This window comes from Lynx rufus, unplaced genomic scaffold (genome assembly GCF_022079265.1).
Source record: "Lynx rufus isolate CCGP_SWC_20201006 ecotype Redwood Valley unplaced genomic scaffold, mLynRuf1.p SCAF_16, whole genome shotgun sequence".
NCBI classification, from domain to species: Eukaryota; Metazoa; Chordata; class Mammalia; order Carnivora; family Felidae; genus Lynx; species Lynx rufus.
The window spans coordinates 22,500,653-22,526,024 of NW_025814830.1; the positions used below are offsets into that span (position 1 = coordinate 22,500,653).

Consider the following 25,372-nt stretch of genomic DNA (forward strand, 5'->3'; position numbering starts at 1 on the left):
GATCACTCTGAAGAGGATATGTGATAATGTGTGCCAAACACCTAACCCAGTGCCTGGCACAAAAGAAATATTCTAGAGTAGTCTCCCTTATGCAGGTCCTGAGGATTCAGTCTTAAAAATGACATCAGCTACCTTTTATGTGGTATGTGCTACTATGGACTATGTGCCAGGCATAGTACTAAACACAGACATTATCTCTGAATTTGGAATTCATGCACCCATTTACTGAGTATCCAAGAAGGGAAGAAACTTGCCCAAGGTCATAGAGCTGGCAAGTGGTAGAGCTTGGATTCAAAAAAGCCAAGGATGCGGGGCACCCAGGTGACTCTGTCGGTTAAGCATCCAACTTCAGCTCAGGTCATGATCTCAGGGTTTGTGAGTTCGAGTCCTGCGTCAAGCTCTGTGCAGATGATCAGAGCCTGGAGGATGCTTCAGATTCTGTGTCTCCCTCTCTCCCTCTCTGTTCCTCCCCCACTCATGCTCTGTCTCTTAAAAATACATAAATGTTAAAAAAAAATTTTTTTTTAAGCCAAGGATGGGAAAACCCAGGGTGCATCTCTTCCTTCTGTAGATGTCCCTGCCCCCAGCACTCTCCCCACCTGTTCAGTCTGTGCTCCGTTCCCATATTTGTGTGCATTGTTAAGATTTTAACTTTTAAGTAATCTCTACACCCAACATGGGGCTCGACCTTACAACCCTGAGATCAAGAGTCGCATGCTCCACCGAATGAGCCAGCCACGGAACCCCTTGCCCATATTTCTTCTTTTGAATTCAACCTTCCTTAAGCTCCACTCAAGGGTCACCCCTTCTTTGATGACATCTGAGACTGTGCCTAGCCACAGAGATCTTTCTTACTACCTGGGTAATGCAGATGTCATAATTCTCCAGCTAGATTCCATGACTGGCCCTTGGAGGCCTTTATGCCCCCTCTCTTCTGGAGCTTGGCACAGTGCCTGGCCCATAATAAGTACTTTGTAAATACAGATCAATTGGTTGCTGGATTCATTCATGCATTTGCAGGCATCTGCTGCTCCCCTCTCTGGCTAGGCACTATGTTATGCCCTGCAGGGCTACCCATGGTAGAAGGAATAGGGATGGTGATCTATGCACAGCCTACCTCTTCCTCCTTTAGACAAGTAGAAAGAAGATACACCTTACATGGGGTTAGGTTCCAAATTCAATCAAAAGTAAAAAGTTGGCATGGAGTCCCAGTTACTCTCACAAATATCTTAAATTACTTAAAAAGTACAGTATCATATACTTGGTTTTGTGTTTATAAAATTGTACAGTTATATTTATATGAATTTGGTAATGTATACCCTTTAATAAAGCAGTAGCTTTGAAACTTCTAGCTGCCTGCCACCCACCATCAGAAATGTATTTTGAATGCACACAGGATAAAGGCTTCACCAATGTCACTGTATGAAATGGAAGCAGACAATTTCTATTCTCTTCTATCGGATTTCTTTCAGTGCTGCTTAAAATCCACTCAACTGATTTCAGAACCCACTAGTGGGTCAGGACATAAAGTTTGAAAAACACTCAAAGAGTACTGTATGAACTACATTTTCTTATTTTCTCCATTCTTGGTGCTATGGCAGCTGGGGCCTTGATCTTGAGGAGACTGCTCTTCCCAGGGCTAATTCCTAGAAACAGCAAATGACTCCCTGTGAGCACACTTGGGATGTACAAATCAACCAACCCACAGCCACACTCCCAACCTCATCCTGCATCAAACTCACACACCCAACGAACATTCCTGCCCTAAATCACCCCAGGTCCAGGTTCCAAATAACTAGGGACCAGTCCTATAGCCCAGAGCCCCCCCCCAATTATTCAAATTATATAATCCTAAACTTACTCAGCATACCCACCCCGTCGCACCCACTCCTTCCCACAAAAACCCCAATAAGGCCTTGGGGCCTTCCCTCTGCCTCCTGACCAATGTGGCCCTGCATGGCATACCCTGTCTCCTGTTCCTAGGGTCCTGTGAACATAAACTTCTCCCTTTGTGGCAATAATTTCCATGCCTGCATGCCTTACCATACCTAATTAAAATAAATCTCAGGTACATTTTAACACAATACGAAACTTAACTTCCAGCACTGACTATGGTGGTAGTTGAGTGTGGCTGAGATTGGAATTTTGCAGGTCAAACCCGTGAATGGCATGACCCCTCTGTGCCTCTCTACTTTGCATGACTGCACACATTCCAGTCAGGTCCAATCAGAGAGAGAGCCCCAGGCCTGGCCTGGCAGCTGACATACAGTACCTCCAGTTGCCTGGATATAGTGATGGTAGACACTCCATCTCAGGGACCCTTCTTTCATCTTCTCCTTCCTTGTGAGCTGATTTTCCAGCACTGGGTCAGAGTAAGAGAACAAGGAAATGATGTGTCTTTCAATCACTTGCATGGCCTTCCAAGGTCAAGAAGACTTTTTATGAAGCCTTCCACCCCTGACTTCCACCCTTTTCCAGAGACCTCATCTTCCAACTGCAGTGCCCCATCCAAGACTGATTCTAACCAGCATGTTTTCCTTGGAAAACTCTGCCAAAGGTAACTTTGACCTGAATTCCACAGCCTGCAAAGGGGTTTCAACCCCAGCCATTCAATAATCCTTGGGGTCCAGGGGTTCCCAAGATCTTGATGGGTTGGGAGAGGCAGCAGGAGAGAATGAAGAAAGCAATGATATGGAACCAGAAAACTGGGTTCCAGAATGGTCATTGCAATACTTTGCAAGCTTAGGCAAATCATTTAACTTCTCTGTTTCCTTGTCTGACAACTGGCAAGCCTATAGATGGTTGCTAAGATGCTTTGCAGGAATATTCTTCTGAGAAGCCCTCAAAAAAAAAAAAAAAAAAAACAGCTGTCTAGACTCTTGTCCTAGAGCAGGGCAGAGAGATGAGTTCCTGAAGTCCCAGTAGATGCTACTGATGACAGTAGCAACAAAAGGAAGCAGCACTGTGGGGGTATCTGTCATTTCTGCCTAAGGCTCTCCCTTCTTCTAATAATGCCCTAATTTCCCCTGGGGAAAGGGCTCTCTTCCTGGAATTTGAATTTTGAGGGAAATCACACTATTATGGAAAATATTTAGAGTAGATTTTCTTCAAAAAGATTCTGCACCTGTTCCTGCCACTTATGGCTCAAAATTGCTGAAGAGTGATTCTTCAACTTTTCATTTTGTGATCTTCCAATTATTCTTCTGCCCAAATCGGGCTGCTTCATTGCTAAAGATGATTTTGGTGACAAGAGCCTCTAATAGGCCAAGCATTATCCTGGGGCTTCCCTACACATGATCTCATTTTATCTCCACTACAACACTACAAAGTAAGCACTAGTTACCTTCAATTTTGCAAATGAGGGTTCAGAGAGGTTATGTTGCTTTGCCAAGGTCACCCAGCTTTGTAAGCAGCAGAGTTGGAATTCAAATTGAGAGCTGTCTTACTTTAAAAATGAAGGTCTTTCTGCCCTGCTGCCCTGTTTCAGAAAAGAGCTAGACTGTGAGCTTCTGGATATCCAAGACTGGGCCCAATTCATATCTGTTTTTTTTTTTTTAAGTTTATTTACTCTGAGAGCATGCACAGGCAATGAATGGGCAGAGAGAGAGGGGAGAGAGAGAATTCCAAGCAGGCTCCGCACTGTCATCATGGAGCCTGACACGGAGCTTGAACTCACCAACGTGAGATCATTGACCTGAGCCGAAATCAAGAGCTGGACACTTAACTGACTGAGCCACCTAGGTGTCCCTCATTTCTGATTTCTAATACCTTTGTTTTCAACATTTGCTTTCAACAAACATGTAATGATTGAAGGTTTAAATGCCTTACAGTTAAATTTATGCCACTCCAGGCCAAAGCTACCCACACTCTGTGTCTGCCTCTGCACACTCTCAACTCTGCCCCCCACAACACTTACTTCCTAGATCTTCAGGCCTCCTGACCAGCACAGTCCGAACCCCACCACCCTCAACTACTTGGATCACGTGGTCTAGGATCCTGGCCAGTGAAAGACATGGCCCTGTCTGGGGTCCAGGAGGAAATGCTAGGTCCTCTAGAGGACCCAGGCAGATGCACAGGTGTTCTTGCCCTGTTGCCCAGCACCATTACCAGCATTTTCATAGACAGACTCTTCCTGGAAGGTGGTCTGGGCTTGCCCTTGCACCTGAGAGTCTTCTGCTGTCTTTGCTGTGTCCTGCAGTGGGTCCTGGGAAGAAAGCACATGTCATGAATGCAGGGGGCAGGAGGTGCTCCTCTACATGGGCAGTGAGTGTAGGGCGGGTTGGAAATCACCTGTGTGGCTTCTCCCTGCATGTTCTGGATGAGTTGGGCGTATCGTCCCTTTTTCTGTATTAATTCACTATGAATTCCTTTTTCACAGATTTTCCCATCTTCTAGCAAAATGATCTGGTCACAAAATGCTAAATACTGAAGAGTCAGAAGAAATAGAGCCTTCGGTAAGCATACAAAAAGATATCCTACTTCACCACTCATAAGGAAAATATAAATTTAAATCATAATAAAATATTATTTTATCCCCTCAGGTTGGCAAAAATCTTAAAACATTGCATAAGTGCAAGCATTGGTGATGACTGCAGGTATAGGGAATCTCGTACAAGGTAGGGGGTTGTAAATTAGTCCAAATACTGTGGAAGACAACATGATAATATCTAGTAAAATTAAATATTTAAGCATTATGACCCAACAATTGGATGCCTAAAACTCTAATCCCAATAAACTCTCAAACATACATAAAGACACATATGAAATGACGTACGCCAAAGCATTTTTTTTTGTAAAAATGAAAAATGAGAAACAACCTAGATGTCGATCCCAGAGAAATAAATTCTGCTGTACGCAGATATTGGACTGCTACACCAGTGAGAATTTTAAAAAGCTGCATGTATCAACATGGGACATCTCAAAAATACAATATTGGGTAAAACATGCAAATTACCAAAGGAAGCAGGAAGTAAAATATCAATTATATAAAGCTTTAAAATATTCAAAAGGGCACTTTACCATGTCTAGAGGTGCTTACATGTGTTGTAAGAGTGTGGAGGCCTGCACAGGAATGACAAACAGGAAAGTGAGGAGAACAAGAGGCGGGAGACAGAATGCAATCAGAGAGGGGATCTATGTTCAATTGTGTCTTCTGGGTGGTAGAAACATGGGTTTTCATTAGACTATTTAATAAACTGTTCTTATGTCTTAAATATTTTGTACCAAAAAAAAAATAGGCCAAAATAGAAGTAGAGGGAGAAATAATAATAATGCCTTGAGGCCAGAACCAAGTATGGGAATATCTAGGGCAAAGGCATTATGAGAGGCAGCACCTAGCATGGTCACCGTACTTCATCCAAGAACATGAGACTTGGGGAATTCTTCTCTGAAAGATTTCTTTGTAACTTCAAAAGCAGAAGTCAATCCATCAAATCTGAAGGAGAACTTAAAATTTGGTTTCAATTTTTACCAGCCACAGAAACCATTTACCAGCCTACCCTCTCCATGGGGAAAGCAGAAAACGTCCAAGTTTTTTACAATGCTCCTCAAGTTTTGAGGTCTAGTCTGAGAGGAAGAGGTAGCTGCTGTGAGGTTGTTACTGAATCAATGGCAGAATCAATGGCAGAAACATGAGCATCGGGCACCTGGGTGGCTCAGTTGGTTAAGCGTCTGACTTCAACTCAGGTCATGATCTCATGATTGGTGAGTTCAAGCCCCCCACCCCATCAGGCTCTCTGGTGTCAGCACAGAGCTCACTTTGGATCCTTTGTCTCCCCCTCTCTCTGCCCCTCCCCTGCTTGCTTCCTGGCTCTCGAAAGAAAGAAAGAAAGAAAGAAAGAAAGAAAGAAAGAAAGAAAGAAAGAAAGAAAATGTGCAGATCTACATCAGTCATCAATAATGGCCAGAGCCCTGAAAGGGTGATCACCTGCAGCTGGTGGGTCACCAGAATGACAGTCTTCCCCCTAAGCATCTTTTTAATGCACTCCTCAAAGATGTGCTTCCCCACGTGGGTGTCCACAGCAGATAGAGGGTCGTCCAGCAGATAGAGCTCGTGGTCAGAGTAGACAGCGCGGGCCAGGCTGATCCTCTGCTTCTGCCCCCCAGAGAGGTTGAGGCCCCGCTCCCCAATCTGCAAATAGACAGCCAAAGGCACTGTGTCCAGAGAACAAGCCCAGCCAGGTATGCTCAAAGTTAGCCAGGTAGGCACATATGACACAATGAACCTCTTCGGTGCACGCTCCTGCACACCTAGTGATTTGGCACCCCTGGTATTTTTTTAAATATTTTTCAAAATTTGCTTAATAGGGAATGAAGAAACTGATTTTTCAGCTAATTAAAATTTTATAACTCATAATTAGATACAATGTTTCTAAACCTATCAACTTCTAAGGTGGCATTTTAAAACTCTATTTAATAAAACAAATTATTCCTAAGGAAGAGCACCTCCTTATGTCTTATTTGGGTTTTAAATTTCTGTTGACAGCGACTGTCAACCTGCAGCATCATCAGCCCTCTCTGTCTAAGACTGTTTGCATGGTGTACAGCTGCTCAACAGGACAGAGCTGCAATGGCTAGAAGGGGGCTCTGTTGTTGCTGTCAGGAGAAGGAGTATCTTATACACCTTATGTCAGGAGTTACTAACAGTAACAGGCAACCAGAGTTACTGGACAGCATGTTTTGGGTCCCCTTGCAGACTAGCATGCCAGCACCTGCTGGCTGGCCAGTCCCTCAGTCATCTCTGCAGATAAGGGTGCCAGGGCCTAAGTCCCCATCCCTGCTCTACCATGAACTCTTATGGTCCCTGTAGAAAAGAAGCAGAGTTTAAAGAGCAGCAGGGCAACCTCCTGTCACTGCTCTGCCTCTAGTTCACCACTGTGTGCCCTGGGACAGGCTGCTTCACCCAGTCAAAGGCTTAGTTTTGCATTGAGTCATCACTCAACAAATGCTTACTAAGTGTCTACTGTGCTGTGATGATAAACCAACGCCTGCTCTAGCTGGGCACTATTCACTGCATTTCGTACATATCAGCTCATCTAGACCTCAAGCTTGACCAGGTCCATACTCTTATTGACGCCATTCTACAAACCAGAACTTGTTCTTTCTACTGAAGAGATAGCCCTGAATAAGACAACTGAGCTCTATGCTCTCAAGGGTTTACAGGGTAAAGGGTTTCCATCTCTAAAAGAAGGATAATAAAAGCACTGACCTCCTAGAGTTACCTGAGGTTCACTTAAGACAATGCATTCAGGTTGCTACAATTTTGCATCTGGTGATCAGCAGACTGAGCTATTAATATATCATAAAATCAAGACAATAATAGTCCTTTTATCTTATAAAGGTTTTATGCAGATTAAAAGTGGCTACAGATGTGAAAGACGGTCAATTATCACGAAAATGTGAATCATATCGCCATTGGGAAGCCATGGCTGTTATTCCCACTGGCAAAGGAAGAGCTGGCCAGAGGGGGCAGAGAGGGAGGGAGTGGAGGGAAAGGAAAGAGGAATGGATGGGAGGTTTCTCATCTTCACAGAGTTTCCACTGCTCTTGCTCCAAAGGTGGAGTTTGAGGTCAGCTCCCCATCCTTGTGGGGTAAGGTAGACTTGTTGCCAGCTCTCACTATAAGATGAGCCCCAATTCCCTCCCTGGGTGGGGAAGGCTTTGAGTCAGCAGCTACAGGGCCGTGAGCTGCTTTGGGAAGGAAGGGCTGGAATCCCTCCTCTACGTACCCAGGGAGGCAGCATGAGGACCCCAGAAAAACCACTACAAAGGCACCATCACAGCAGAGGCAGGGGGTGCTCACCTCCCACTCACCTCTGTCATGTCTCCAAAGGGCAGAATTTCCAGGTCCCGGTTCAGGGAGCAGCAATGGAGCACCTGGAGGTACCTGCAAAGGACAGAGAACTGAAGGGACAGGTGGCCCAGCCACAGGCCCTGCAGCCTTTCCAAGTCAGGAAGGGAAATGTCTCTCACGCCATGTTAAGAAATTTGGACTTGATCCAGCATTTAACAGTAAAGCATGGGAGGCTTTTTGCATTTCCTTCCTCCCTTCATTTCTTTTAATCTGATATGTGCATTTAGTAAATATTTGAACAGAACAACATCAACAACAAAAGATATCATGAAAAGCAAGCCTCTCCCATCTTTGACTCTCAGTTTCTTACCTCAGAAACAGCCACTATTATAGTTTTTTACATATTCATTCAGAAATAATGTGGTCAAATATGTTTGTGTGCAGCATATATAGGTTTATGTTGTTTTAATGGCACCATAATATTTCATTATATGGCTGCACCATAAATTATTTAACCACTGTCCCTGTGATGGACATTGGGGTTCTTTATAGTCTTTTGGTACTATTAACAATGTGTAATATGAGCATTCTGGTATATGGGCCTTTGTGTTCATGGGTGATACTACCTATACATTAAACACCTAGCAGTGCTGAGTCTAAGAATTGGTGCATTTCTTTTGGACCAGATACTTGAAAACTGCCCTGTGAGGGGGGGGGGGTGATGGGTATTGAAGAGGGCATCTTTAAGGATGAGCACTGGGTGTTGTATGGAAACCAATTTGACAATAAATTTCATATATTTAAAAAAACTGCCCTGTGAGCTATATCAGTCTGAAAGCAGAGCAATGACAAGATGAGAGTTGTGTTTGGGGATGGCTGCCCTGCAGGCAGGACACAAGGTGGAAAGAGCAGAAGACTGGAGACAAGGAGCCAAGGGCAGGGGCAGCGGGAACAGTCCAAGCAAGAGATAGCAGGCAAGAACTGGCAGTGAGATGAAGAAGAAGAGACAAATACAAGAGATATATAGGAGACAGAATTGTCCAATGTGAGTGACAAATTAGATGTGCAGCATCAAAAGATGAGGCGTCAGTCTTGCTGGGGTACACAGTTCACTGATGTCATTAAACCAAATTGGACAACTTGGGAAGAGAAGCAGCAGGATGGGGGTTGGGCAAGCAGGGCGCTCATGAGCTGGTGTTGGACTTGACACTGAGGAGCCCACAGGACAGCCAGCTGGAGGTGACCAGTTCGTACACCTGTACATCCATCCCCCTCAACATTGCTACTGGGGGCAGATTATAAAATCAAGCAAATGGTCAAAGGAGGCCAGGGTCCACCAGAGTTGGAAGCACAGCTATAGCATTGAGGGCTGTTTTGGTGAATGGACTTCACTCCTAACTTCCAAGTGCATGTCTGAAGCAGGTAAACCCCAGACGGGGAGATAGAGGCCACAAAGGGCAAGGATGGTGGTGGTGGCTCACCAGTACTGGTTTCTTCTACATCCCACAACCTCATCACCCTATTTGCTTTACCTTTTGACTTAGAGGTGGGGAATTCATTAATACAAATGAAGTTTTAAAGTACCGTTGTTGGAGGGAGAGGGTTATTTTGACTCCTATAATATAACAGGTAAGCATGGAATTTCTGATAGCAACTGGGTTCAGATCCTGATTCTATCATATCCTCCACGGTCTGTGATTTTAGGCAAATCATTTCACCTCTTGAGGCCTCAACTGACTCATCTAGAAAATGATATGATAATAATCTTTCTTTCACAGCGAGGAGGAAATATGTTGACACATAGAAGTAAGCACATAGCAAGTGTTGGCAGTTGTCAAATTACTATTCACAGCTGGGGATCCCTCCCCCAACCAGCCCCACGCACCTGTGTCCCTCCGGGGCCCTCCCAGAAGCTTACCGGGCCTTGTCGTACTGGCCTCCCATGAGGATGTTCTCCCTGACGCTAGCACTGATGATCCAGGCCTGCTGGGGGACATAAGCCAGGCTTCCATGCACCCCTACTGAGCCCTCCAGCAAGTGCATCTGCAGCAAAGGGAGTCAGCCTCAGGACTGGGTGGAACAGGGGAGGACCCTGTCTGGCTCAGCAGCCACAGTGTCCAGTGACCCACCACCCCCTGGGACCCTCGGGGCTCTCCAATGTAAATGGGAGTTTTAACATGGTCCTGCCAGGCCCACCAGTGAGTCTGAGGGAAGGTCCTGGGAATGTGGGACAGGAGCCAGAGCTAAACCAGGCCAGTTCCTGCTGTGACTAAATCCAAGGTCTGCCTTGAAGCCGCCCCATACTTTTTCTTTCTCTTATTTCTCCAGTCCCATTCTCTAGCAAGTGGTGCTTCCATGGTCTTCATGGTGAGATGGAATGTTCTAGGTCATCTCTGACCATCCCTGGATATCAACAGAATTATTTCTGATGTCATTAGATGTGATAATGTAATCCTGTGTAGATGGGACAAAGTCCTTTTTGGGGGGACATCACGATGAAGTATTAAGTGGGAAAAGTCTCACAATCTCTGTAATTTAAAATAGTTCCACAAAATGTGTTTCTACATAAATGTGGCAAAAATGCAAATGCAAACCGTTGAATCTAGATGGTAGGTATATGGGTATTTAGTGTCTTTCTGCTTTTCTGTTTAGTAAATTTAAAAGCCCTTTTAAAAAAGAGCTGGGGGGAGGGGTGTCTGTGTGGCTCAGTCAGTTAAATGTCTGACTCTTGATCTCAGCTCAAGTCATGATCTCACAGTTTGTGGGATCAAGACCTGAGTCAGGCTTGTGCTGGCAGCATGGAGCCTGCTTAGGATTCACTCGCTCCCTCTCTCTCTCTGCTCCTCCACCACTTGCGCACACATTTTCTCTCTCAAAATAAATAAATAAACTTAAAAAAAAAAAAGACTGTAACCCCCATCCCCACCACCCCAGCATAAGATATCATCATCCTGTGTTCCTTTCTCTTTATGATCCTGTGCTTCCTACTTCTGATTTGGAGCCAGGCTTTAATTAATTAGAACAAAACTTTAAAATGACATCTTTTTGTCTCCCTTTATTAGATGGGAAGTGACTGGTTCATTTCAAGAGGAAACTGACAAACCACTGGCCACACAGAAAGGTGGCCTTGGATGGAGGCTGCAAGGAAACGTTGCCATTGTGAAAAGCGAAGCTCTGACATCAAGTGGACCTGGGTTTCTACCCTGGCTCCTCCCTCAGCTGTGGTGTGACTTGGGCCAGTCACCTCTCTGAACCTCATCTGCTCACCTATAAACTGGCCATAATGGCTGCCTTCCTCAAGAGATTATTTCCAAGTTAAAGGAGAAAATAGGAAGCTCTTAGCACAGGGCCTGGCATGAAAGTACTATTCAAACTATTTTTACTATTTTTTATTTAAGTAGAATCTTATCTTCCCCATTTCCAAGAAGTTGGGGCAAGGCCATCACATGTGGAGTATGAACAGATGAGCTGTCGGGAGAGAGTTCCATGGACAATATGACCACATTCCAAGGAAGTGATGAGGTTGACTATAACATTTGGGAAAAGCTGAGGGAAGAGCTAGATAAAGAAAGAAACTGCGAGTCCTCCCAACAACCTGGAAGGAGGGCAAAGAAAGGAGGGGAGAGAGAGAGCAGCCCAGGGCTGGGTGCGGCTGGGGCTGAGCGGGGAAGTACTGAAGAGAACCCCCTTGGGGAGATGGCCATAAATTCACACCAGATGCCATGGCTGTTTTAAAGTGTTGTTCAGTGAAAAGTGTGCAATGTGATCTCAATTGTTTTAGAGCAACAGGTTAGGGCTTTTTGGAAACTGGAAGAAGGGTAGGCTGAGGCACATGTCTGCCTGGCTGCAGACCAAGCAGACCTCAAGAATATCTGCAGACTGGACTGGGAGGGTTTGGATCTCAGGGGCAGGGGCACCCATCAGGCATGTAAATTCCACTGCTGGAGTGTAAGTGTAAGACTGTCCTGTCCCATCCCATGCAGGAGGGCCTCCTCTCCCCTGCCCCTCCTTCCTTCTTCCTCCTCCTCCCTCCCTCCACATTGCTCTCCTGATGTCCTCTCACAAAGGACACCTGTCTCACTCTGAGTTTGGCTTCATGAGATGATTTTTATTATCATATTAAATTTTGGGACACCCTGTATCATCACCCCGAGAGCTGATTGATTACAAACAGGGTGGGGAAAGCACAGAGAACTGGTGAGGGCAGATCTCTGGGTGAGCTAAGAGGCAGCACTCCTGGAGGGTGAGAAGGAGGCACATTTGTAACACACCTCCCCCTCAGTGCATGCCCAACTGCTCTCAATTTATAAAAATTGCATTGGCTCAGATCCCATCAAGCAAGAAAGTGATGGTGAGGTGGACTGGGGGAACTCAAGCCTGGGAGTCCCTGGGCTGCCTGTGGATGGGCATGCATGCAGTCACAAGTCACTTACCTCCCCCAGGATGGCTGACAAAAGGCTGCTCTTGCCACTTCCAGTGTTGCCACAGACCCCCAACAAGGTCCCCTGCAAAGCCAAGGAGGAACATTGGGACAGCACAACCCTCCTACTCACCCAGGGTGGGTCTGTTGTTTGAACACAAAATGACAAATAGAAAACAAAATAACCACATCCACCCCAAGGCCTCTCAGACTAGCAAAGCTCAAGAGGGTAGGATGTCACAATCTCAAAGGAAGGAAGTCACATGCAAGTGACAGAAAGGAATTCATGGATAGGTGGTCCTATCAGGCAACAAACCCAAGTTCCGGATCTGTGCCTTTCTGCTCTGTTATCTTGGGCAAGTCATTTATCCTCTCTGTGCCTCAGTTTCTTCATGTATAAAATGGGCACAGAGAAGTCAGCCTCACAGAATTCATGCATACATACACTTATTCATTCATTCATCCATTAAATGGTATTTAAGTTTCTCCTAGGTACCAAGTAATGAATAAAAGAACTCTCATTCCATATTCTGATGGGGGAGGGGGAGATAAACCATGAAATAAATAAGCAAACAAACAAACAAATAATATCAGATGAAGATAAGTGATTTAAGTAAAATGAAATTTGCTGCTGTGACCGAAGCAAATTATAGATGGGTTGGCCAGCAAAGGCTTCTTAAAGCAGTTGTCATTGCAGCTGAGACCTGAATGACAAGAAAGAGCCAGACACAGGAAGATCTGGTGGTTCCAAACCATGGAACATCAGGGGCAAAGGTCGTGAGACAGGAACAAGGTCTGCTGCCAAAGTGCTATGAGAGGGCTAGTGTAGCTGGTGTGGAAGGAATGAGTGGGAGAAGAGGTTAGAGATGTGGGTGGGGCCTCACCTAGTTTCACTTCCAGGAGGAAGGTACAGAGGCGAAATTTGGACAAGAAGGGAAGCTAGCCCTTGCAAATGTTAGTCAGAGAAGAAACCAGATAAGGTGAGTTCACAGAGCAACCAAATGGAAACGTGTAGGGTAGTTCCCAGCACATACTAGCAACTTAATAAATGTTGGTCTCTTTCCCCTTCTCTCCCAGCATATAGCATAGTATTCTGGATCTTGTTATCAGAAAACAAATTGTAGATGATCAATTGGTTCCCACTAAAGCATGAAAGACTTCCTGTGCTTGCCCTCCAGGAATAATTGGTATTAAAAGAGGGATTTAGAGAGGGCAGTTTTTAGCCAAGGGAATGGTGGCAGGAAGCTCGGGCCTTAGGCCCCAAAAGTCTGGCAGCCGGCCTGCCTGTGTGGCCTCGATAAGGCTACCTTTGACACCACGAGGTTTAACTTGTGCAACTCTGGGGCTAGGCTGCCCTTTGTGTCCTCTGGCCTGAGGGCTCCTAGAGGTGGCTGAGCCCTGGTCACCCCCTCGGGAATGTGCCCCTTCTTCTCCAGCTGCAAGGCTCCACTGACAATCCCAGGGCAGGCGTCTCGCCATGACAAGGTGGCCTCCTCCAAAACCAGTGCATTGCTGGGGTCTTTCAATGGCTGGACATATAAAACAGAGCTCTCCAGGAGGAAAAATTTCTGTAGAGACAAAAGAAAAAAGGAAGGATGAATTCAGTTCTTTAGTCTAATAGGAATGTGTGCCCATTTTGCCGGCCTGCCTGTTGGTCTGGTTTATAAACTTCTAGTAAACGGTAAAAGTTTAAAGAACCACCACCAGTTAAGAGGAAGCTGGGCCCTACCTGTGAGAGTTCTAGATCAGGGTTTTCCAAATTTCAGACCACTGGGCCACTCTTTCATACCTGCAAACTGCCAGCACTCTTAGTTCTTTTCTGTTTCATTTTGGACGGGTGAGAACAGCTGTTGAATCATCATATAGATGTGCCATTTTTCTAATTAAATTTCATTTATAACTATTAAAAGTAAGAAGGTCTGCCCACATAGCACACTGTGGGAAACTGTTCAGGGCCATCCATTTCAAAGTGTGGCCATGAGCAGGTCACTTCTCCCTGTGTCTTCAGCTCCCTGACTGTGAAATATGAGTCGAACTACATGAATTCTAGCATTAAAAGAGGTGGGTGGGAAGTATAATCTTATTGCAGTGAAATTATATTCACACATCTCTCCCTGGACATTTGCTTAGAAAGAGATCGAGAAAGAGATTTCTTGACATTTTGGACAATGGTTTTATCTCTAGGTAGTGGAGATTGAGCGGTTTTTATTCTCTGCATCTTTTGCATTGTCTGAATCTTTTACAATGAGTATTTTACAAAGACAAACAAAAAGCTATTTTCACAAGAAAAAAAGGTTGGTCTCTTTTTATAATTGAACATTAGGTATATTGAATTGGATTAATTATAACATTTGGGTTAAGACATACAGTCATCATTGGGAATTGCATGCACCTCTTTGTTAGTCAGCTGGGCACTTACTTGTTTAGGTATTTTTAATAACTTAATGAATATTCATAAGTCCACCACTGAACCCCAAATCCATAACTTTTACCTATCCGTGGGGTTCTTCTTCATCTTATTCCCCTGCTTGGTGTGGACAAACCCTCTATGCCTTCCCCACCGGATAACCACTGTCCCAAATTTTGTGGTTTTCATTCCCTTGCTTACAAAAAAATTGTTATTACATATATCGTAATTTTGTTAAATAAATTTTGAGTGATATACTGGCTTAATGAGTCAATATGACAACAACACATCTAGATATGAACAAATGCGAACAGAAACACGGGATCCTCTTACCCCCAAATGTTCTAAGTATATTCAGACTCTAATTTTGTTTATGCCATTCAGTGCTTTTCAGTTCTCAGTTTTTTGTTGTTGTTTTTTTGTTTTGTTTTTTGTTTGTTTGTTTGTTTGTTTGTTTGTTTTTAACAAACAGCACAGACAAAAAATGGTCTGGAGACCCCTACCACAGTGCCCACTGGGGCACCCTCTCTAGAGCCTCAGGATACAGGTCTCCACAGCTGCAGCAGCTGGCTCACCTCCTACTTGTGTCCACCTGCAAGGAGGGGTCCTCCCTGAGGGCTTACCGCTGTCTTCTCCCTGCCCTGGAAAGCTGGCACCCCGTATTTCAAAAGCCAAAGGACATAGCAGGCTGGGAGGTGGTTATAGCACCAGGGGGCACAAAGGAAGAGGAAGGGATCATTCCTCCCCCTTCCAGCTTGGGGGTCTCAAAGTCAAATGCCTACATGGCCAGATAGAAAACTTCAGTGACTGAAGAAGGAATTGAAGACGCCCTGATGAGTGAGGGGACCTGGAGAGCTAGTGCCCATCCAAGGGGCAGCCCTATGCAACTCCAGCCCCTAAATGTCTCCAGGAGGGGCAGCCCAGGGTTCAAGAGCTTTGCCCTGACCCTCACCCTTTCTGCACCCTTCTCCCACCATAACTACACCCATCCTTGGCCAAAAACTCTGACCTCCAAGCTGTCTCTCCTGGCATTCTTTCCTCAAACATTCCTGCCCACCCTTCAGAGTCCAGACTGTAGCTTCTTCATTTCTGCCCACCCTACAAGTGAAAATGGGCATAGAGAGGAGGATGGGAGAGCCTAGCATGCCAGTAGGGAGAAGGCAGCAGGGGGCCCTGATCAGCAGCAGAGAAGTCAGCGTGTTGGGGTGGAGGTGGAGCTCCTGGGGCAGTAAAGGACTGTCTTGTCCTTACTCAGACAAGCCAAGTTCATTCCAACCTCAGGGCTTTTGTACTTGCTGTTCCTGAAGCTGAGTCATCATTACTCAGAGCAAAAGTCACCTTAGCAGAGGGGCCTTCCGGGGCCCAGCCCACCCAAAGTTGCCCCAGCCCTCCCTCACGTACTCTCTAGAACATCACACTGTTTTACTGGCATCATAGCTCTTCTGATGTTATCTCCTTTGACCATTAATTCACGTGCTAGTTGTCTTGTTTTAATACCAGATTGTAACTCCCTGAGAGCAGGGACCCTGTCGGCCACGCTAACCATAGTATTCTTAGTCTTAGTACTTGGCAGGTAGTAGGGGTTCAATAACTACTTTTTTGAATAAATGAATAAATGTGTGAGTCAATGATATAGGCTGGGAACTACATGCATTCAAATGAGATGACTAGGGGTGCCTGGGTGGTTCAACCAGCTGAGCGTCAGACTCTTGATTTCAGCTCAGGTCATGATTTCGCGGTTCATGGGTTTGGGCCCCATGTGGGGCTCTGTGCTGACAGTGTGGAGCCTGCTTGGGATTCTCTCTCTCTCTCTCTCTCTCTCTCTCTCTCTCTCTCCCCCTGTCTCTCCCTCCCTCTCTCAAAATTAAAAATAAAATAAAATAAATGAGATGACTACAAAAAAGCTTTTTAAAATTAGTTTGGATTAGGGTTTTTAAACTCAGATGCTGTAGGTGCAAGACCAACTATGTAAAGAAGTCACATAGACCATTGCTAAGATGATGAATAGTAGGAAAAACAGCCCCAGTGTTGGAGATACAATAGGACACAGTGGAGGCTGTGGCAAACTGTATCTGAGGGCCTCATCTCAATAGGGCAGCTATCACTTCAGCTCCAGCCATTTGTGGCCACAGGAGAATGTGGGTCTGGTGTTCCCAGATCTTCTGATTGTTCAGGGGAATCCAGAAATCCGATTTTTACATAAAATTTCCAGTTTTTAAATGCAAACAACAAATATTTTTTTTTTTTAACCAAAACCATCATGGTAACCCTATACAAAACTGGACAGGGTCTGCAGACCTCCTGTCTGAGACCTGGTTTGTGTATACTATCCTAAGATCTCCCCGGAGCCTGATTCATCAGTCTCCCCAGCCCCCACACCAGCCTCCGTACGGGAGGTCACTGAGTTAGCCAATCCCTCTCCACTGACACTGGACTCTGCCTTGGCTTCGGGTCATGCTCAGGAGGAACATCGTGGTGACTGAAGGCAAATGAGCACCCCAGCAGAGAGCCATGCAAACAGTCCTCTGACAACTCACCTTGAATCTCTCTGCCGCAGACTTGGAATTTGCGAGACCTTTTATTGCAAAGGGCACAAAGAACACTGAGAGCCGCATGGGATTCATGGTGGCTATCACTGTGAAGGCCTGTATGAAGAGGGGAGTAGGCGGTGAGCGTCACATCCCTGTTCTGCTCTCTCTGCTCCCTAAAGCCTCATCCCTGAGCCAGAAACCACAGAGCCAGACCCTACAGCTTCTGACAGGCAGATCCTTCACTTGTCAGGGGCCAAGCCAGTATTTTGGGGATACTGGAAAAAGTGGAGAAGGAGCACTCATCTTAAGATCTCCATGTCTGTAGGCCTGGCTCCTGTGTAGCTTGGTACTGGGTGATTCTGCAAACTTCGGTCAGGTCCCCTCCCCCAACAAGCTCAGTGTTCCGATTGGCATAGTACCAAAATCATGAAGTGAGCACAGGAACAAAGTTGAGGAAACACTAAGAAAGTATATGTGAGTTTGTCTACTGTCAATGAGGTTTGATACTATTATTGCTATTACAATCATATTTATTCTTCCTTGCCTTAGATATTGTATTCTTTTCTAATATTCAAAATCTCCCTGTACTTCAAGCCTAATCTATGTCTCACTCTGTCCTGGAGACTTTTCCTGACTACAGCAGACCATCTTCAGCTCTCAGGATCCCAGAATGTGACCCCTAGTACCTTGGGGACCTTCCAATCTGTGCCCCACCTCTACTCCTTTCTTCATCCTTCACTGTGTGAGTGCAGTGTGGCCCTAAACTCCTGCTGAGAGTTTTCCTTATAAAAGCCCCTGCATCCACCCTCAGACCTTCAGGGGTGCTTCTCTGGTGTGCCTGGGCCAAGTAGGGGTGCCTGCTGTCTGGAGCACAAATAAGTCCTTGGCTGCAGACTCTCAAATGCTCCCTATCTTGTTTTGGATGCAGTGTCCTGCCCCAAGCCCCATCTGGATTCCCACTCTCCCAAAGCAGCACCCTGACTTTTCTCCTCAGAGAACTGGGATTCCACCCCTAAAAGGCAACTGCTACTTTTCTGGGCCAGGGTCAGACCACAAAGACAAGGCAGAATAAGCTCTAGCTTTCCTTTTAAAGCATATTTTCAGGGCTCCATTTTGGATTTGAAGAAACTCCTTAATTTAGGATTCTCAAGGTATGTAAGCAGAATCATTGGGGCTTTTACAGCACCTTCCACCTCCCTTGCATCCCCGGATGACTTTATCATCCCTCCCTCCCACAGTTGCTACTGAAGGTATGTCAGTTTCTCAGACAGGTTGAGATGGAAGAAAGTTTGAGCATCCTAAAAGTCTAGAAAGTCAAAATCAACACCAATTATCTATTTGCAAAACCTTCAGATCTTTGAAGGGCATGGTCTATGAAACAACACCCAAGAAAATTCCCCATCAGTATGGGAGGAAAACAAAGCATCCCAAGCACTTACTAGTGAAATTGTGAGTTTCCTTTGTAAACACGTGTGGATGAGGAACATCACTGTTGTGGCTGCTGTAGGGGCTACATACAAGGCTGCAGTGGTCAGGCTCTGGATGACCCCAGACTTCTCCAATAGTTTCCTTTCCTTCCTTCTGAGGTCTGAGAGATTAAAACCCCAATGCACTGGAATTAACCATAACAACATTCTCTAGAGCTTTGAACAGCCCCCAGAGCATGAAAGAACTCCCCAAAAGGTGAGACGCTTGGCCCACCATGACATCCCAAGGCTCAGAACAGAAAACCAGATTTTCTGTACCTTTAATTATTTTTTCAAATGGTTTCTCCCATGCATACATTTTAATCAGCTTGATGCAGGTGAGAACTTCACTGGTCACACAGATGCGCTGGTCACTAACCTCAGATGTGTGATTGTGTATCTTGACAATCTTTCTGTTCAGGAACACCTGCAGTCAGAATGCAGCAAGAGCTTCTTTCGACAAGGGCAGGAGAGTTCAGCCCAGCAGAAGTATGGCAACCAGGAGTATGCCCAAAGGTAAAATCCAGATGTGGATTGAATACCTGAGTTTGATTCTGCACTGTTTGAATCCATTGTGACTCTACAGATTCCAGGGCCCTGCTGAAGATTTTCCAATGGAAACCTCTCCATTGTGCCTGAGAGCACCTGCCTCCCACATCCTAGGGGTGTTTCTCTCCTGTGTACCAAGCTAACTAAACAAATATTACTGTGGCTAACTAAACAAATATTACTCCTTTGCCTTTGGAAACCCTAAACCTGCCAACAGTTACAATCACCTTTTGGTCAGAATATCTACACTGGGGGAGGAAAACAATTGATTTCAATAATTCAGAGCACACATAACACGAGTCACTTCCTGTTTTTCCCAATTTTATTTCACCTGAATCTTTGTCAGCAAATTTGCTTCCCTTCCCCCATTATACTGTGCTCAGACAAATGTTCAATGCTATCCAGGCTAGTCCATTACCACATTCTAGGTAGAAGAGAAGGAACAAAAACCTAACATGGAGGATATCTACTAAGGAAAGTCTGTGAGGCAGATAAACCCTCCCAGAAGCCTACAAGATGGACTTGGCATGTCGTATTCACCTCTTATTTCTTTGGCCAACCTTGTGATCAGAGAATGGTTTGAGGCAGAAATTGAAGCTGAAACTTAACCACAATGGAATGAATAGTCAGTAAGAGTCAATACTTCCCCTCAGGAGTACCCCAGCTTCCAGAGCCCTGGGAGTTCTGCGGGGATATCCAACATCAAATGGATGTCAAAGAAAGACATTACCTCCACTAGTAAAATCAGGAGGTAGAAAACAGTGGCGGAGAGCGTAGTGGGTCCAAGAATGAGGTAGGAGGTGACAGTGCAGGCAATCAGCAACGAGCAGATGAGACAGATCAGGGGGCCATAGTACACCCCTTCAAACAGGTAGTTTACGTCGCTGGCGAAGAAACCGATGGCCTGTAAGACAGCAAGCCCGTGAGCATAGGTATCACCATGCCAGGTGCCACACTGCCCATGCAAGGGGCTACACTGCCTGTGACAGCAAGGCTTGAGAGGCAAGGTGGTAAAGGCAGAAACACCAATCTCCCCTGCTACTTTCTGTGTAACCCTGGACCAGTAACTATACCACTCTGAGCCTTAGCCTCTTCACCTGTGAAGCTGGAATAATTATACCCACTTCATATGGTTGTTGTGAGAACGTCAATGAAATATAAAGGATCTGCACACATAGACTGTGCTCAATAAAAGTTATATTTTACCATACTATTGCTACTATTTCTAATATCCAGATTCCCCAGAGATTTGCTTCTAGTCTCCTAGCCTATTTTATTCATTCTAATAAATGAATTATTATGAATCATTACTAGTAATAATAATGGCTGAATTTTTTTTAACATTTATTTATTTTTGAGACAGAGAGAGACAGAGCATGAACGGGGGAGGGTCAGAGAGAGGGAGACACAGAATCCGAAACAGGCCCCAGGCTCCGAGCTGTCAGCACAGAGCCCGACGCGGGGCTCGAACTCAGGGACCGCGAGATCATGACCTGAGCCGAAGTCGGCCCCTCAACCGACTGAGCCACCCAGGCACCCCAATGGCTGAATTTTTTAAGGCAGGAACTAATTCTTTTTATCTTTCTTTTTTATTTTTGCTATAGAATCTTCTGTCCACTTCCCTGCTCCCCAATATATACTGCCCAGTCCAGCTGTAACATAAAAGCTGACATTCCAAATCAAGAAATATTTAAGGACCCAAATCATGAATGTCTTTCAGAATGAGCAATCTGAATGTCTTAAAATGTGATTTCCTTTTAACTTTAAACTGACCTCCTTCCAGTTCCCAGGATGTGCCCCAGGCTGAATCTTTAAAAAAGGATGAAAGTGTATGAGAAGCATAGCCCCTAGTATAGCCACTTTAGGAAGGAGTTTCACAGTATCTTTTAAAGTTAATAATTGCACAAACCCCATGACTTGGCTATTTTATTTCTCTGTTGAGAAACACTTGCATGTGCTAGAGGAAACGCACGCAAGAATATCCAATACAGCTGTGCTTATAGCAGCAAAACCCTGGACACACCTTAAATGTCCATTGGTGGGGAAAAGCTAAAGCATCCACTCAAAGTGTATCAGATAATATTGGGTCTTGGAGCAAACTGGTCAGAGTTTATGTCCCAGATCTGTCATTTACTAGCTGTGGAGCCAAAGACACATTACCCAGTCTCTCTAAGCCTTGTTGCCTATCAGTAAAATGGGGATAATAATACAACCTACTCCATAGCATTGATGTGACAACTGATGAGATAGTGCATATAAAACACTTAATTTTGGCATATTGAAAATGCTATATTAATGCTATATTAAATCATTACCTTGTATACCTTGGACGAATACAATGTTATGTGTCAGTTGTATCTCAATAAAAATGGGGAAAAAAGAAAGTGCCACAATTCTAAGTAAGCATCACTGAAAGAGAATGAGGAAGATCTATATGTGTGAACATGGAAAGCTAAGACATAATGAGGAGGGAAGAAAAGCTACAAAACAGCACAATGTAGTGCCCCTGACATGAAAACTCACCCAAGGGGCACCTGGGTGCCTCAGTCCGTTAAGCATCTGACTCTTGATCTTGGCTCAGGTCATGATCTCACAGTTCGTGATTTGGAGCCCTGCCTTGGGCTCTTCACTGACCGTATGGAACATGCTTGGGACTCTCTCTCCCTCTCTCTCTGCCCCTCCCCTACTCATGCACTCATTCTCTCTCTCTCTCTCTCTCTCTCTAAAAATAAATAAATGAACTTAAAAAAAAAAACTCACCCAAAAAATTGTATCATACATTTTCTATTGGTAAAACCAAGTGGCAGAACCCTGTGTAAAATATAGTATCCTTTATATTAAAAGGACACACACACACAGGGGCGCCTACATGGCTCAGTCAGTTGAACATCCAACTCTTGATCTGGGCTCAGGTTTGTGAATTCAAGTCCCACATCAGGCTCTGTGCTGATGGTGCAGAGCCTGCTTGGAATTCTCCCCCTCTCTCTGCCCCTCCCCTGCTTGTGTAATCACGCTCTCTCTCACTCTCTCTCGCTCTCTCAAAATACATAAATAAATAAACTTAAAACACACACACCCAAGATACAGTATGTTTTCCATGGGTAACTTGCATGTGTACCTAAATGCACTTTAAAAAGTCTAGAAGGACACAAGCCAAATTGATAATGGTGGTCACCTCCAGGCATAAGGGAAGTGACTGGGCCCAGGGAGTCATCTATTCTATTTTGTGCCCAAGGAGAACATATGCAGGTGTTTTTTAAATTATTTTTAAAGTGAAACTTATGGAAACAACTCTAGGATTCCTCAGGTGAGCAGCTACATCCATCTCCACTTCTGAGTGGGCTGTCTTGTCTTATGTTCTGTGAGGCTGTTTGGGGAAATCGGCCTTGCACACAGCAGGTGCTCGGAACAGAGGCACATGGAAAAGGAAAGAGAGCTGGCCTCAATGTGGAAGGTCTCCTTGGCAAGGCAGGTAGGTGCCCTGGTTCAGAGCCTGAACCCTGCAGCCAGGCTCTGCTGCTTACCAATCACGTGACCTTGCACAAGTTTCCTACTCCCTCCTTGCCTCAGTTTCTACCTCTGTGACAATGGGAACAATAACAGAAACTACCACATAAGAGTGTTGTCAGAGGACTGACTGAACTAATGAGGTAAAGCCCTGGGGTCAACGTCTGGCTTAGTGGAAGTTAGCAATTACTATGATGAGTCTCCCAAGATCAGTAGGGAGAAGGACTGCCATGGATTTCGACTTCAGGCAAATGCAGGACAACAGGGAGCCCCCATGCTCAAGGCCTAACAGAAATTAGTAATACAATCTAACACTTCTAAAACACTGTCCCCTTCCTACATGCTTTGTATGTACTAACTCATTTAATCCTATGAGACAACAATCCTGTAAGGTGGGTCTTATTATTATTCTACAGCTTCAGAGAGACTGCATGGAACCTTGCCTAAGGTTCCAAGACTAAAAAAATGGTGAAGAATAATGGTAACAATGATAACAAATACCTTATATTTGCTATTGTGTTTAGAAAAAGATCCACCTGGCAGTGGTCAATTTAGCAGACATTGTTTTGGACATCTGTCCTGTGTAATTCAAACATTGGCATTTTGAGGGATAGAGCAGTGAATCTGAAAGGGTTTATGTCTTTGAAGGGGGCTCATACAGGGCAGCCAGATTTGTGCTTGGTGGGAGTAGACAGTGGGGTTTAGCAATTTTGTCGTGAAGGAGAGGACACCTTAATGGGGCTTTGAAGGATGAATGGGATTATAGAAGGGCAGGGGTGACGTGAAAAACGTTGCCTGGAGGTAGAAATGCCTGGTGTGTTTGAGAACTGTAGGTTAAGCCAGGCCTGGCCAAAGGGAAGAAACCAACCTGGGGATGGAGGAGTGGAGACAAAAGTAGGTGAGGTTGGACAGTTGCTGATGCCAGATGGCAAAGGGAAGAAGTCAAAGAAGCACTGCCTGTTCCAAAAATTCAAATGTTTGTTCGTTTTCCTTTTTTTTTTTTTTAAGTGGGCTTCACACCCAGTGCGGAGCCCAACGTGGGGTTTGAACTCATGACCCTGAAATCAAGACCCGAGATCATGAGTCAAAAGCTTAACTGAGGGAGCCACCCAGGTGTCCCATCAAATGTCTGTTTGAATATAAAAGCAATCCATGCTCCTCCAGGCAACCGTAAGCAACTGAAAAATAGGGAACATGAAATTAATATATAAAGTTCCAATACTCCCATGACTGAGGGTCATAAGTTGGAGCATCTTTTTCTAATCTCTGTTGTTTGTTTGTTTGTTTGTTTGTTAGGAGAGCAAGAGCAGGGAACTGGTAACCAGGCAGCTGTAAGTACTCCTCTTTCACAGACAAGAATTAACACGCTGAGAGATAATCTACAATCGCTCCTCCCTTGGTTTCCCTGAGCATGTCCCTCCCTTACCCTCCTCCCCAGGCTGGGTGAGGGGATACACTTTCCAGTGTGCTTAAACTGAGGATTGGTGTCTTTCTGTTCACTGCTGTATCCTCAGGGCCTAGAACAGAGTAGACCTCAGTAACTATGGGTTCAATAAATCTCTTTCAAGTCCTCTCAATGGAAGTGGCATCCCCCTGGGTTACCGTTGACCTGTTCTTGTCTCCAGAGGTAATTCTTGGTGATTATCGACACTCATCCTAGGAATTATTTCTTTTCTCTTTATTCCTCATTTTCTAACTCCTTTTCCTCCCTCTCCCCGCCCCCAGAGCAGGGATGTCTGGAGGAAGGCTAGGCAAGCATGGTCTCCAGTATCCAGTCCCAGACACTCACCTCTCCTGTGGTGATGTGTGTTAGAGATTTAAATTGCATTAGTTTCTGAAAGGCAAAGGAGAAAACAGCAGAACGAAACCTGATGCCTGTGCGCTGGTTGAAGACCCAGCAGGAACACAGACACAGGGACTTCACGCACTCAATGAGAAAGAGGGCAAAGCAGAGGCCTACTCCATAGGCAATACTCCCCGACTTCTTTTCAGAATATTCCAGGATCTTTGGTATAACCAGCATCTAGAAGGAAACAGGAGTTTGAATTATTCAGACTTCTCCATCCTTTCAGGCATAATAAACATGGGCTGTGTGTGAGGTCCTCAGGTCAAGACTGGGAGCTTATTAAATGACCCAAACTGTGGCACCTGGGTAGCTCAGTCAGTTAAGCATCTGACTTCAGTTCAGGCCATGATCTTGCAGTTCGTGAGTTTGAATCCTGCATTGGGCTCCTGTGCTGACAACTCAGAGCCTAGAGCCTGCTTCAGATTCTGGGTCTCCCTCTTTCTCTCTGCTCCTCCCCTGCTGTGCTCTCTTGGTCTCTCTCTCTCTCTCTCTCTCTCTCTCTCTCTCTCTCTCAAAAAGAAAATAAAATAAAAACTTTTAAAAATGATCAAAACTAACTGAAACATAACCTTGCTCTCAAGCTCACAGTCCCCTTGGAGGAGACAGGAGTTGAACAGACCCAGATCTGAATCCTGGCTCTGCCACCTCATAGCTTGGTCTGACAGGAAACAGAACACACACCCAAAAGGGGTAACTCAGGAGCTGATGAAGTGACTATTTATGAAGGTGTGGGCAGAATTTGGGAAATCCAATAAGGAATGGCAGAACACATGAAGCTAGTGACAGCAGGGAACTGTTACCTTCCAGACCTGGAGGGACAGGGTAGAGTTAGGTCACTGGAATCCAGAAGGAGA

At 45.1% G+C, this 25,372-nt stretch overlaps 1 protein-coding gene across 3 annotated transcripts in view; it reads right to left on the bottom strand.

The window, feature by feature from the left end:
* The window catches only part of ABCC11 (ATP binding cassette subfamily C member 11), a 60,002-nt gene that overhangs the window by 23,261 nt on the left and 11,369 nt on the right, over positions 1-25,372 (bottom strand). For 2 of the 3 annotated variants that reach the window (XM_047078359.1, XM_047078357.1), the window contains exons 5-17: positions 24,462-24,695; positions 19,896-20,069; positions 18,896-19,043; positions 18,590-18,738; positions 17,157-17,264; positions 13,520-13,780; positions 12,226-12,297; positions 9,711-9,835; positions 7,813-7,885; positions 5,927-6,130; positions 4,291-4,425; positions 4,108-4,204; positions 2,273-2,362 (exon numbers count right to left, since the gene is read on the bottom strand). In XM_047078359.1, the coding sequence (XP_046934315.1) occupies positions 2,273-2,362; positions 4,108-4,204; positions 4,291-4,425; positions 5,927-6,130; positions 7,813-7,885; positions 9,711-9,835; positions 12,226-12,297; positions 13,520-13,780; positions 17,157-17,264; positions 18,590-18,738; positions 18,896-19,043; positions 19,896-20,069; positions 24,462-24,695 (1,870 nt within the window). Of the gene's footprint in view, positions 1-2,272; positions 2,363-4,101; positions 4,205-4,290; positions 4,426-5,926; positions 6,131-7,812; positions 7,886-9,710; positions 9,836-12,225; positions 12,298-13,519; positions 13,781-17,156; positions 17,265-18,589; positions 18,739-18,895; positions 19,044-19,895; positions 20,070-24,461; positions 24,696-25,372 lie in introns of all 3 variants that reach the window. The other variant, XM_047078358.1, reaches the window with a different exon arrangement.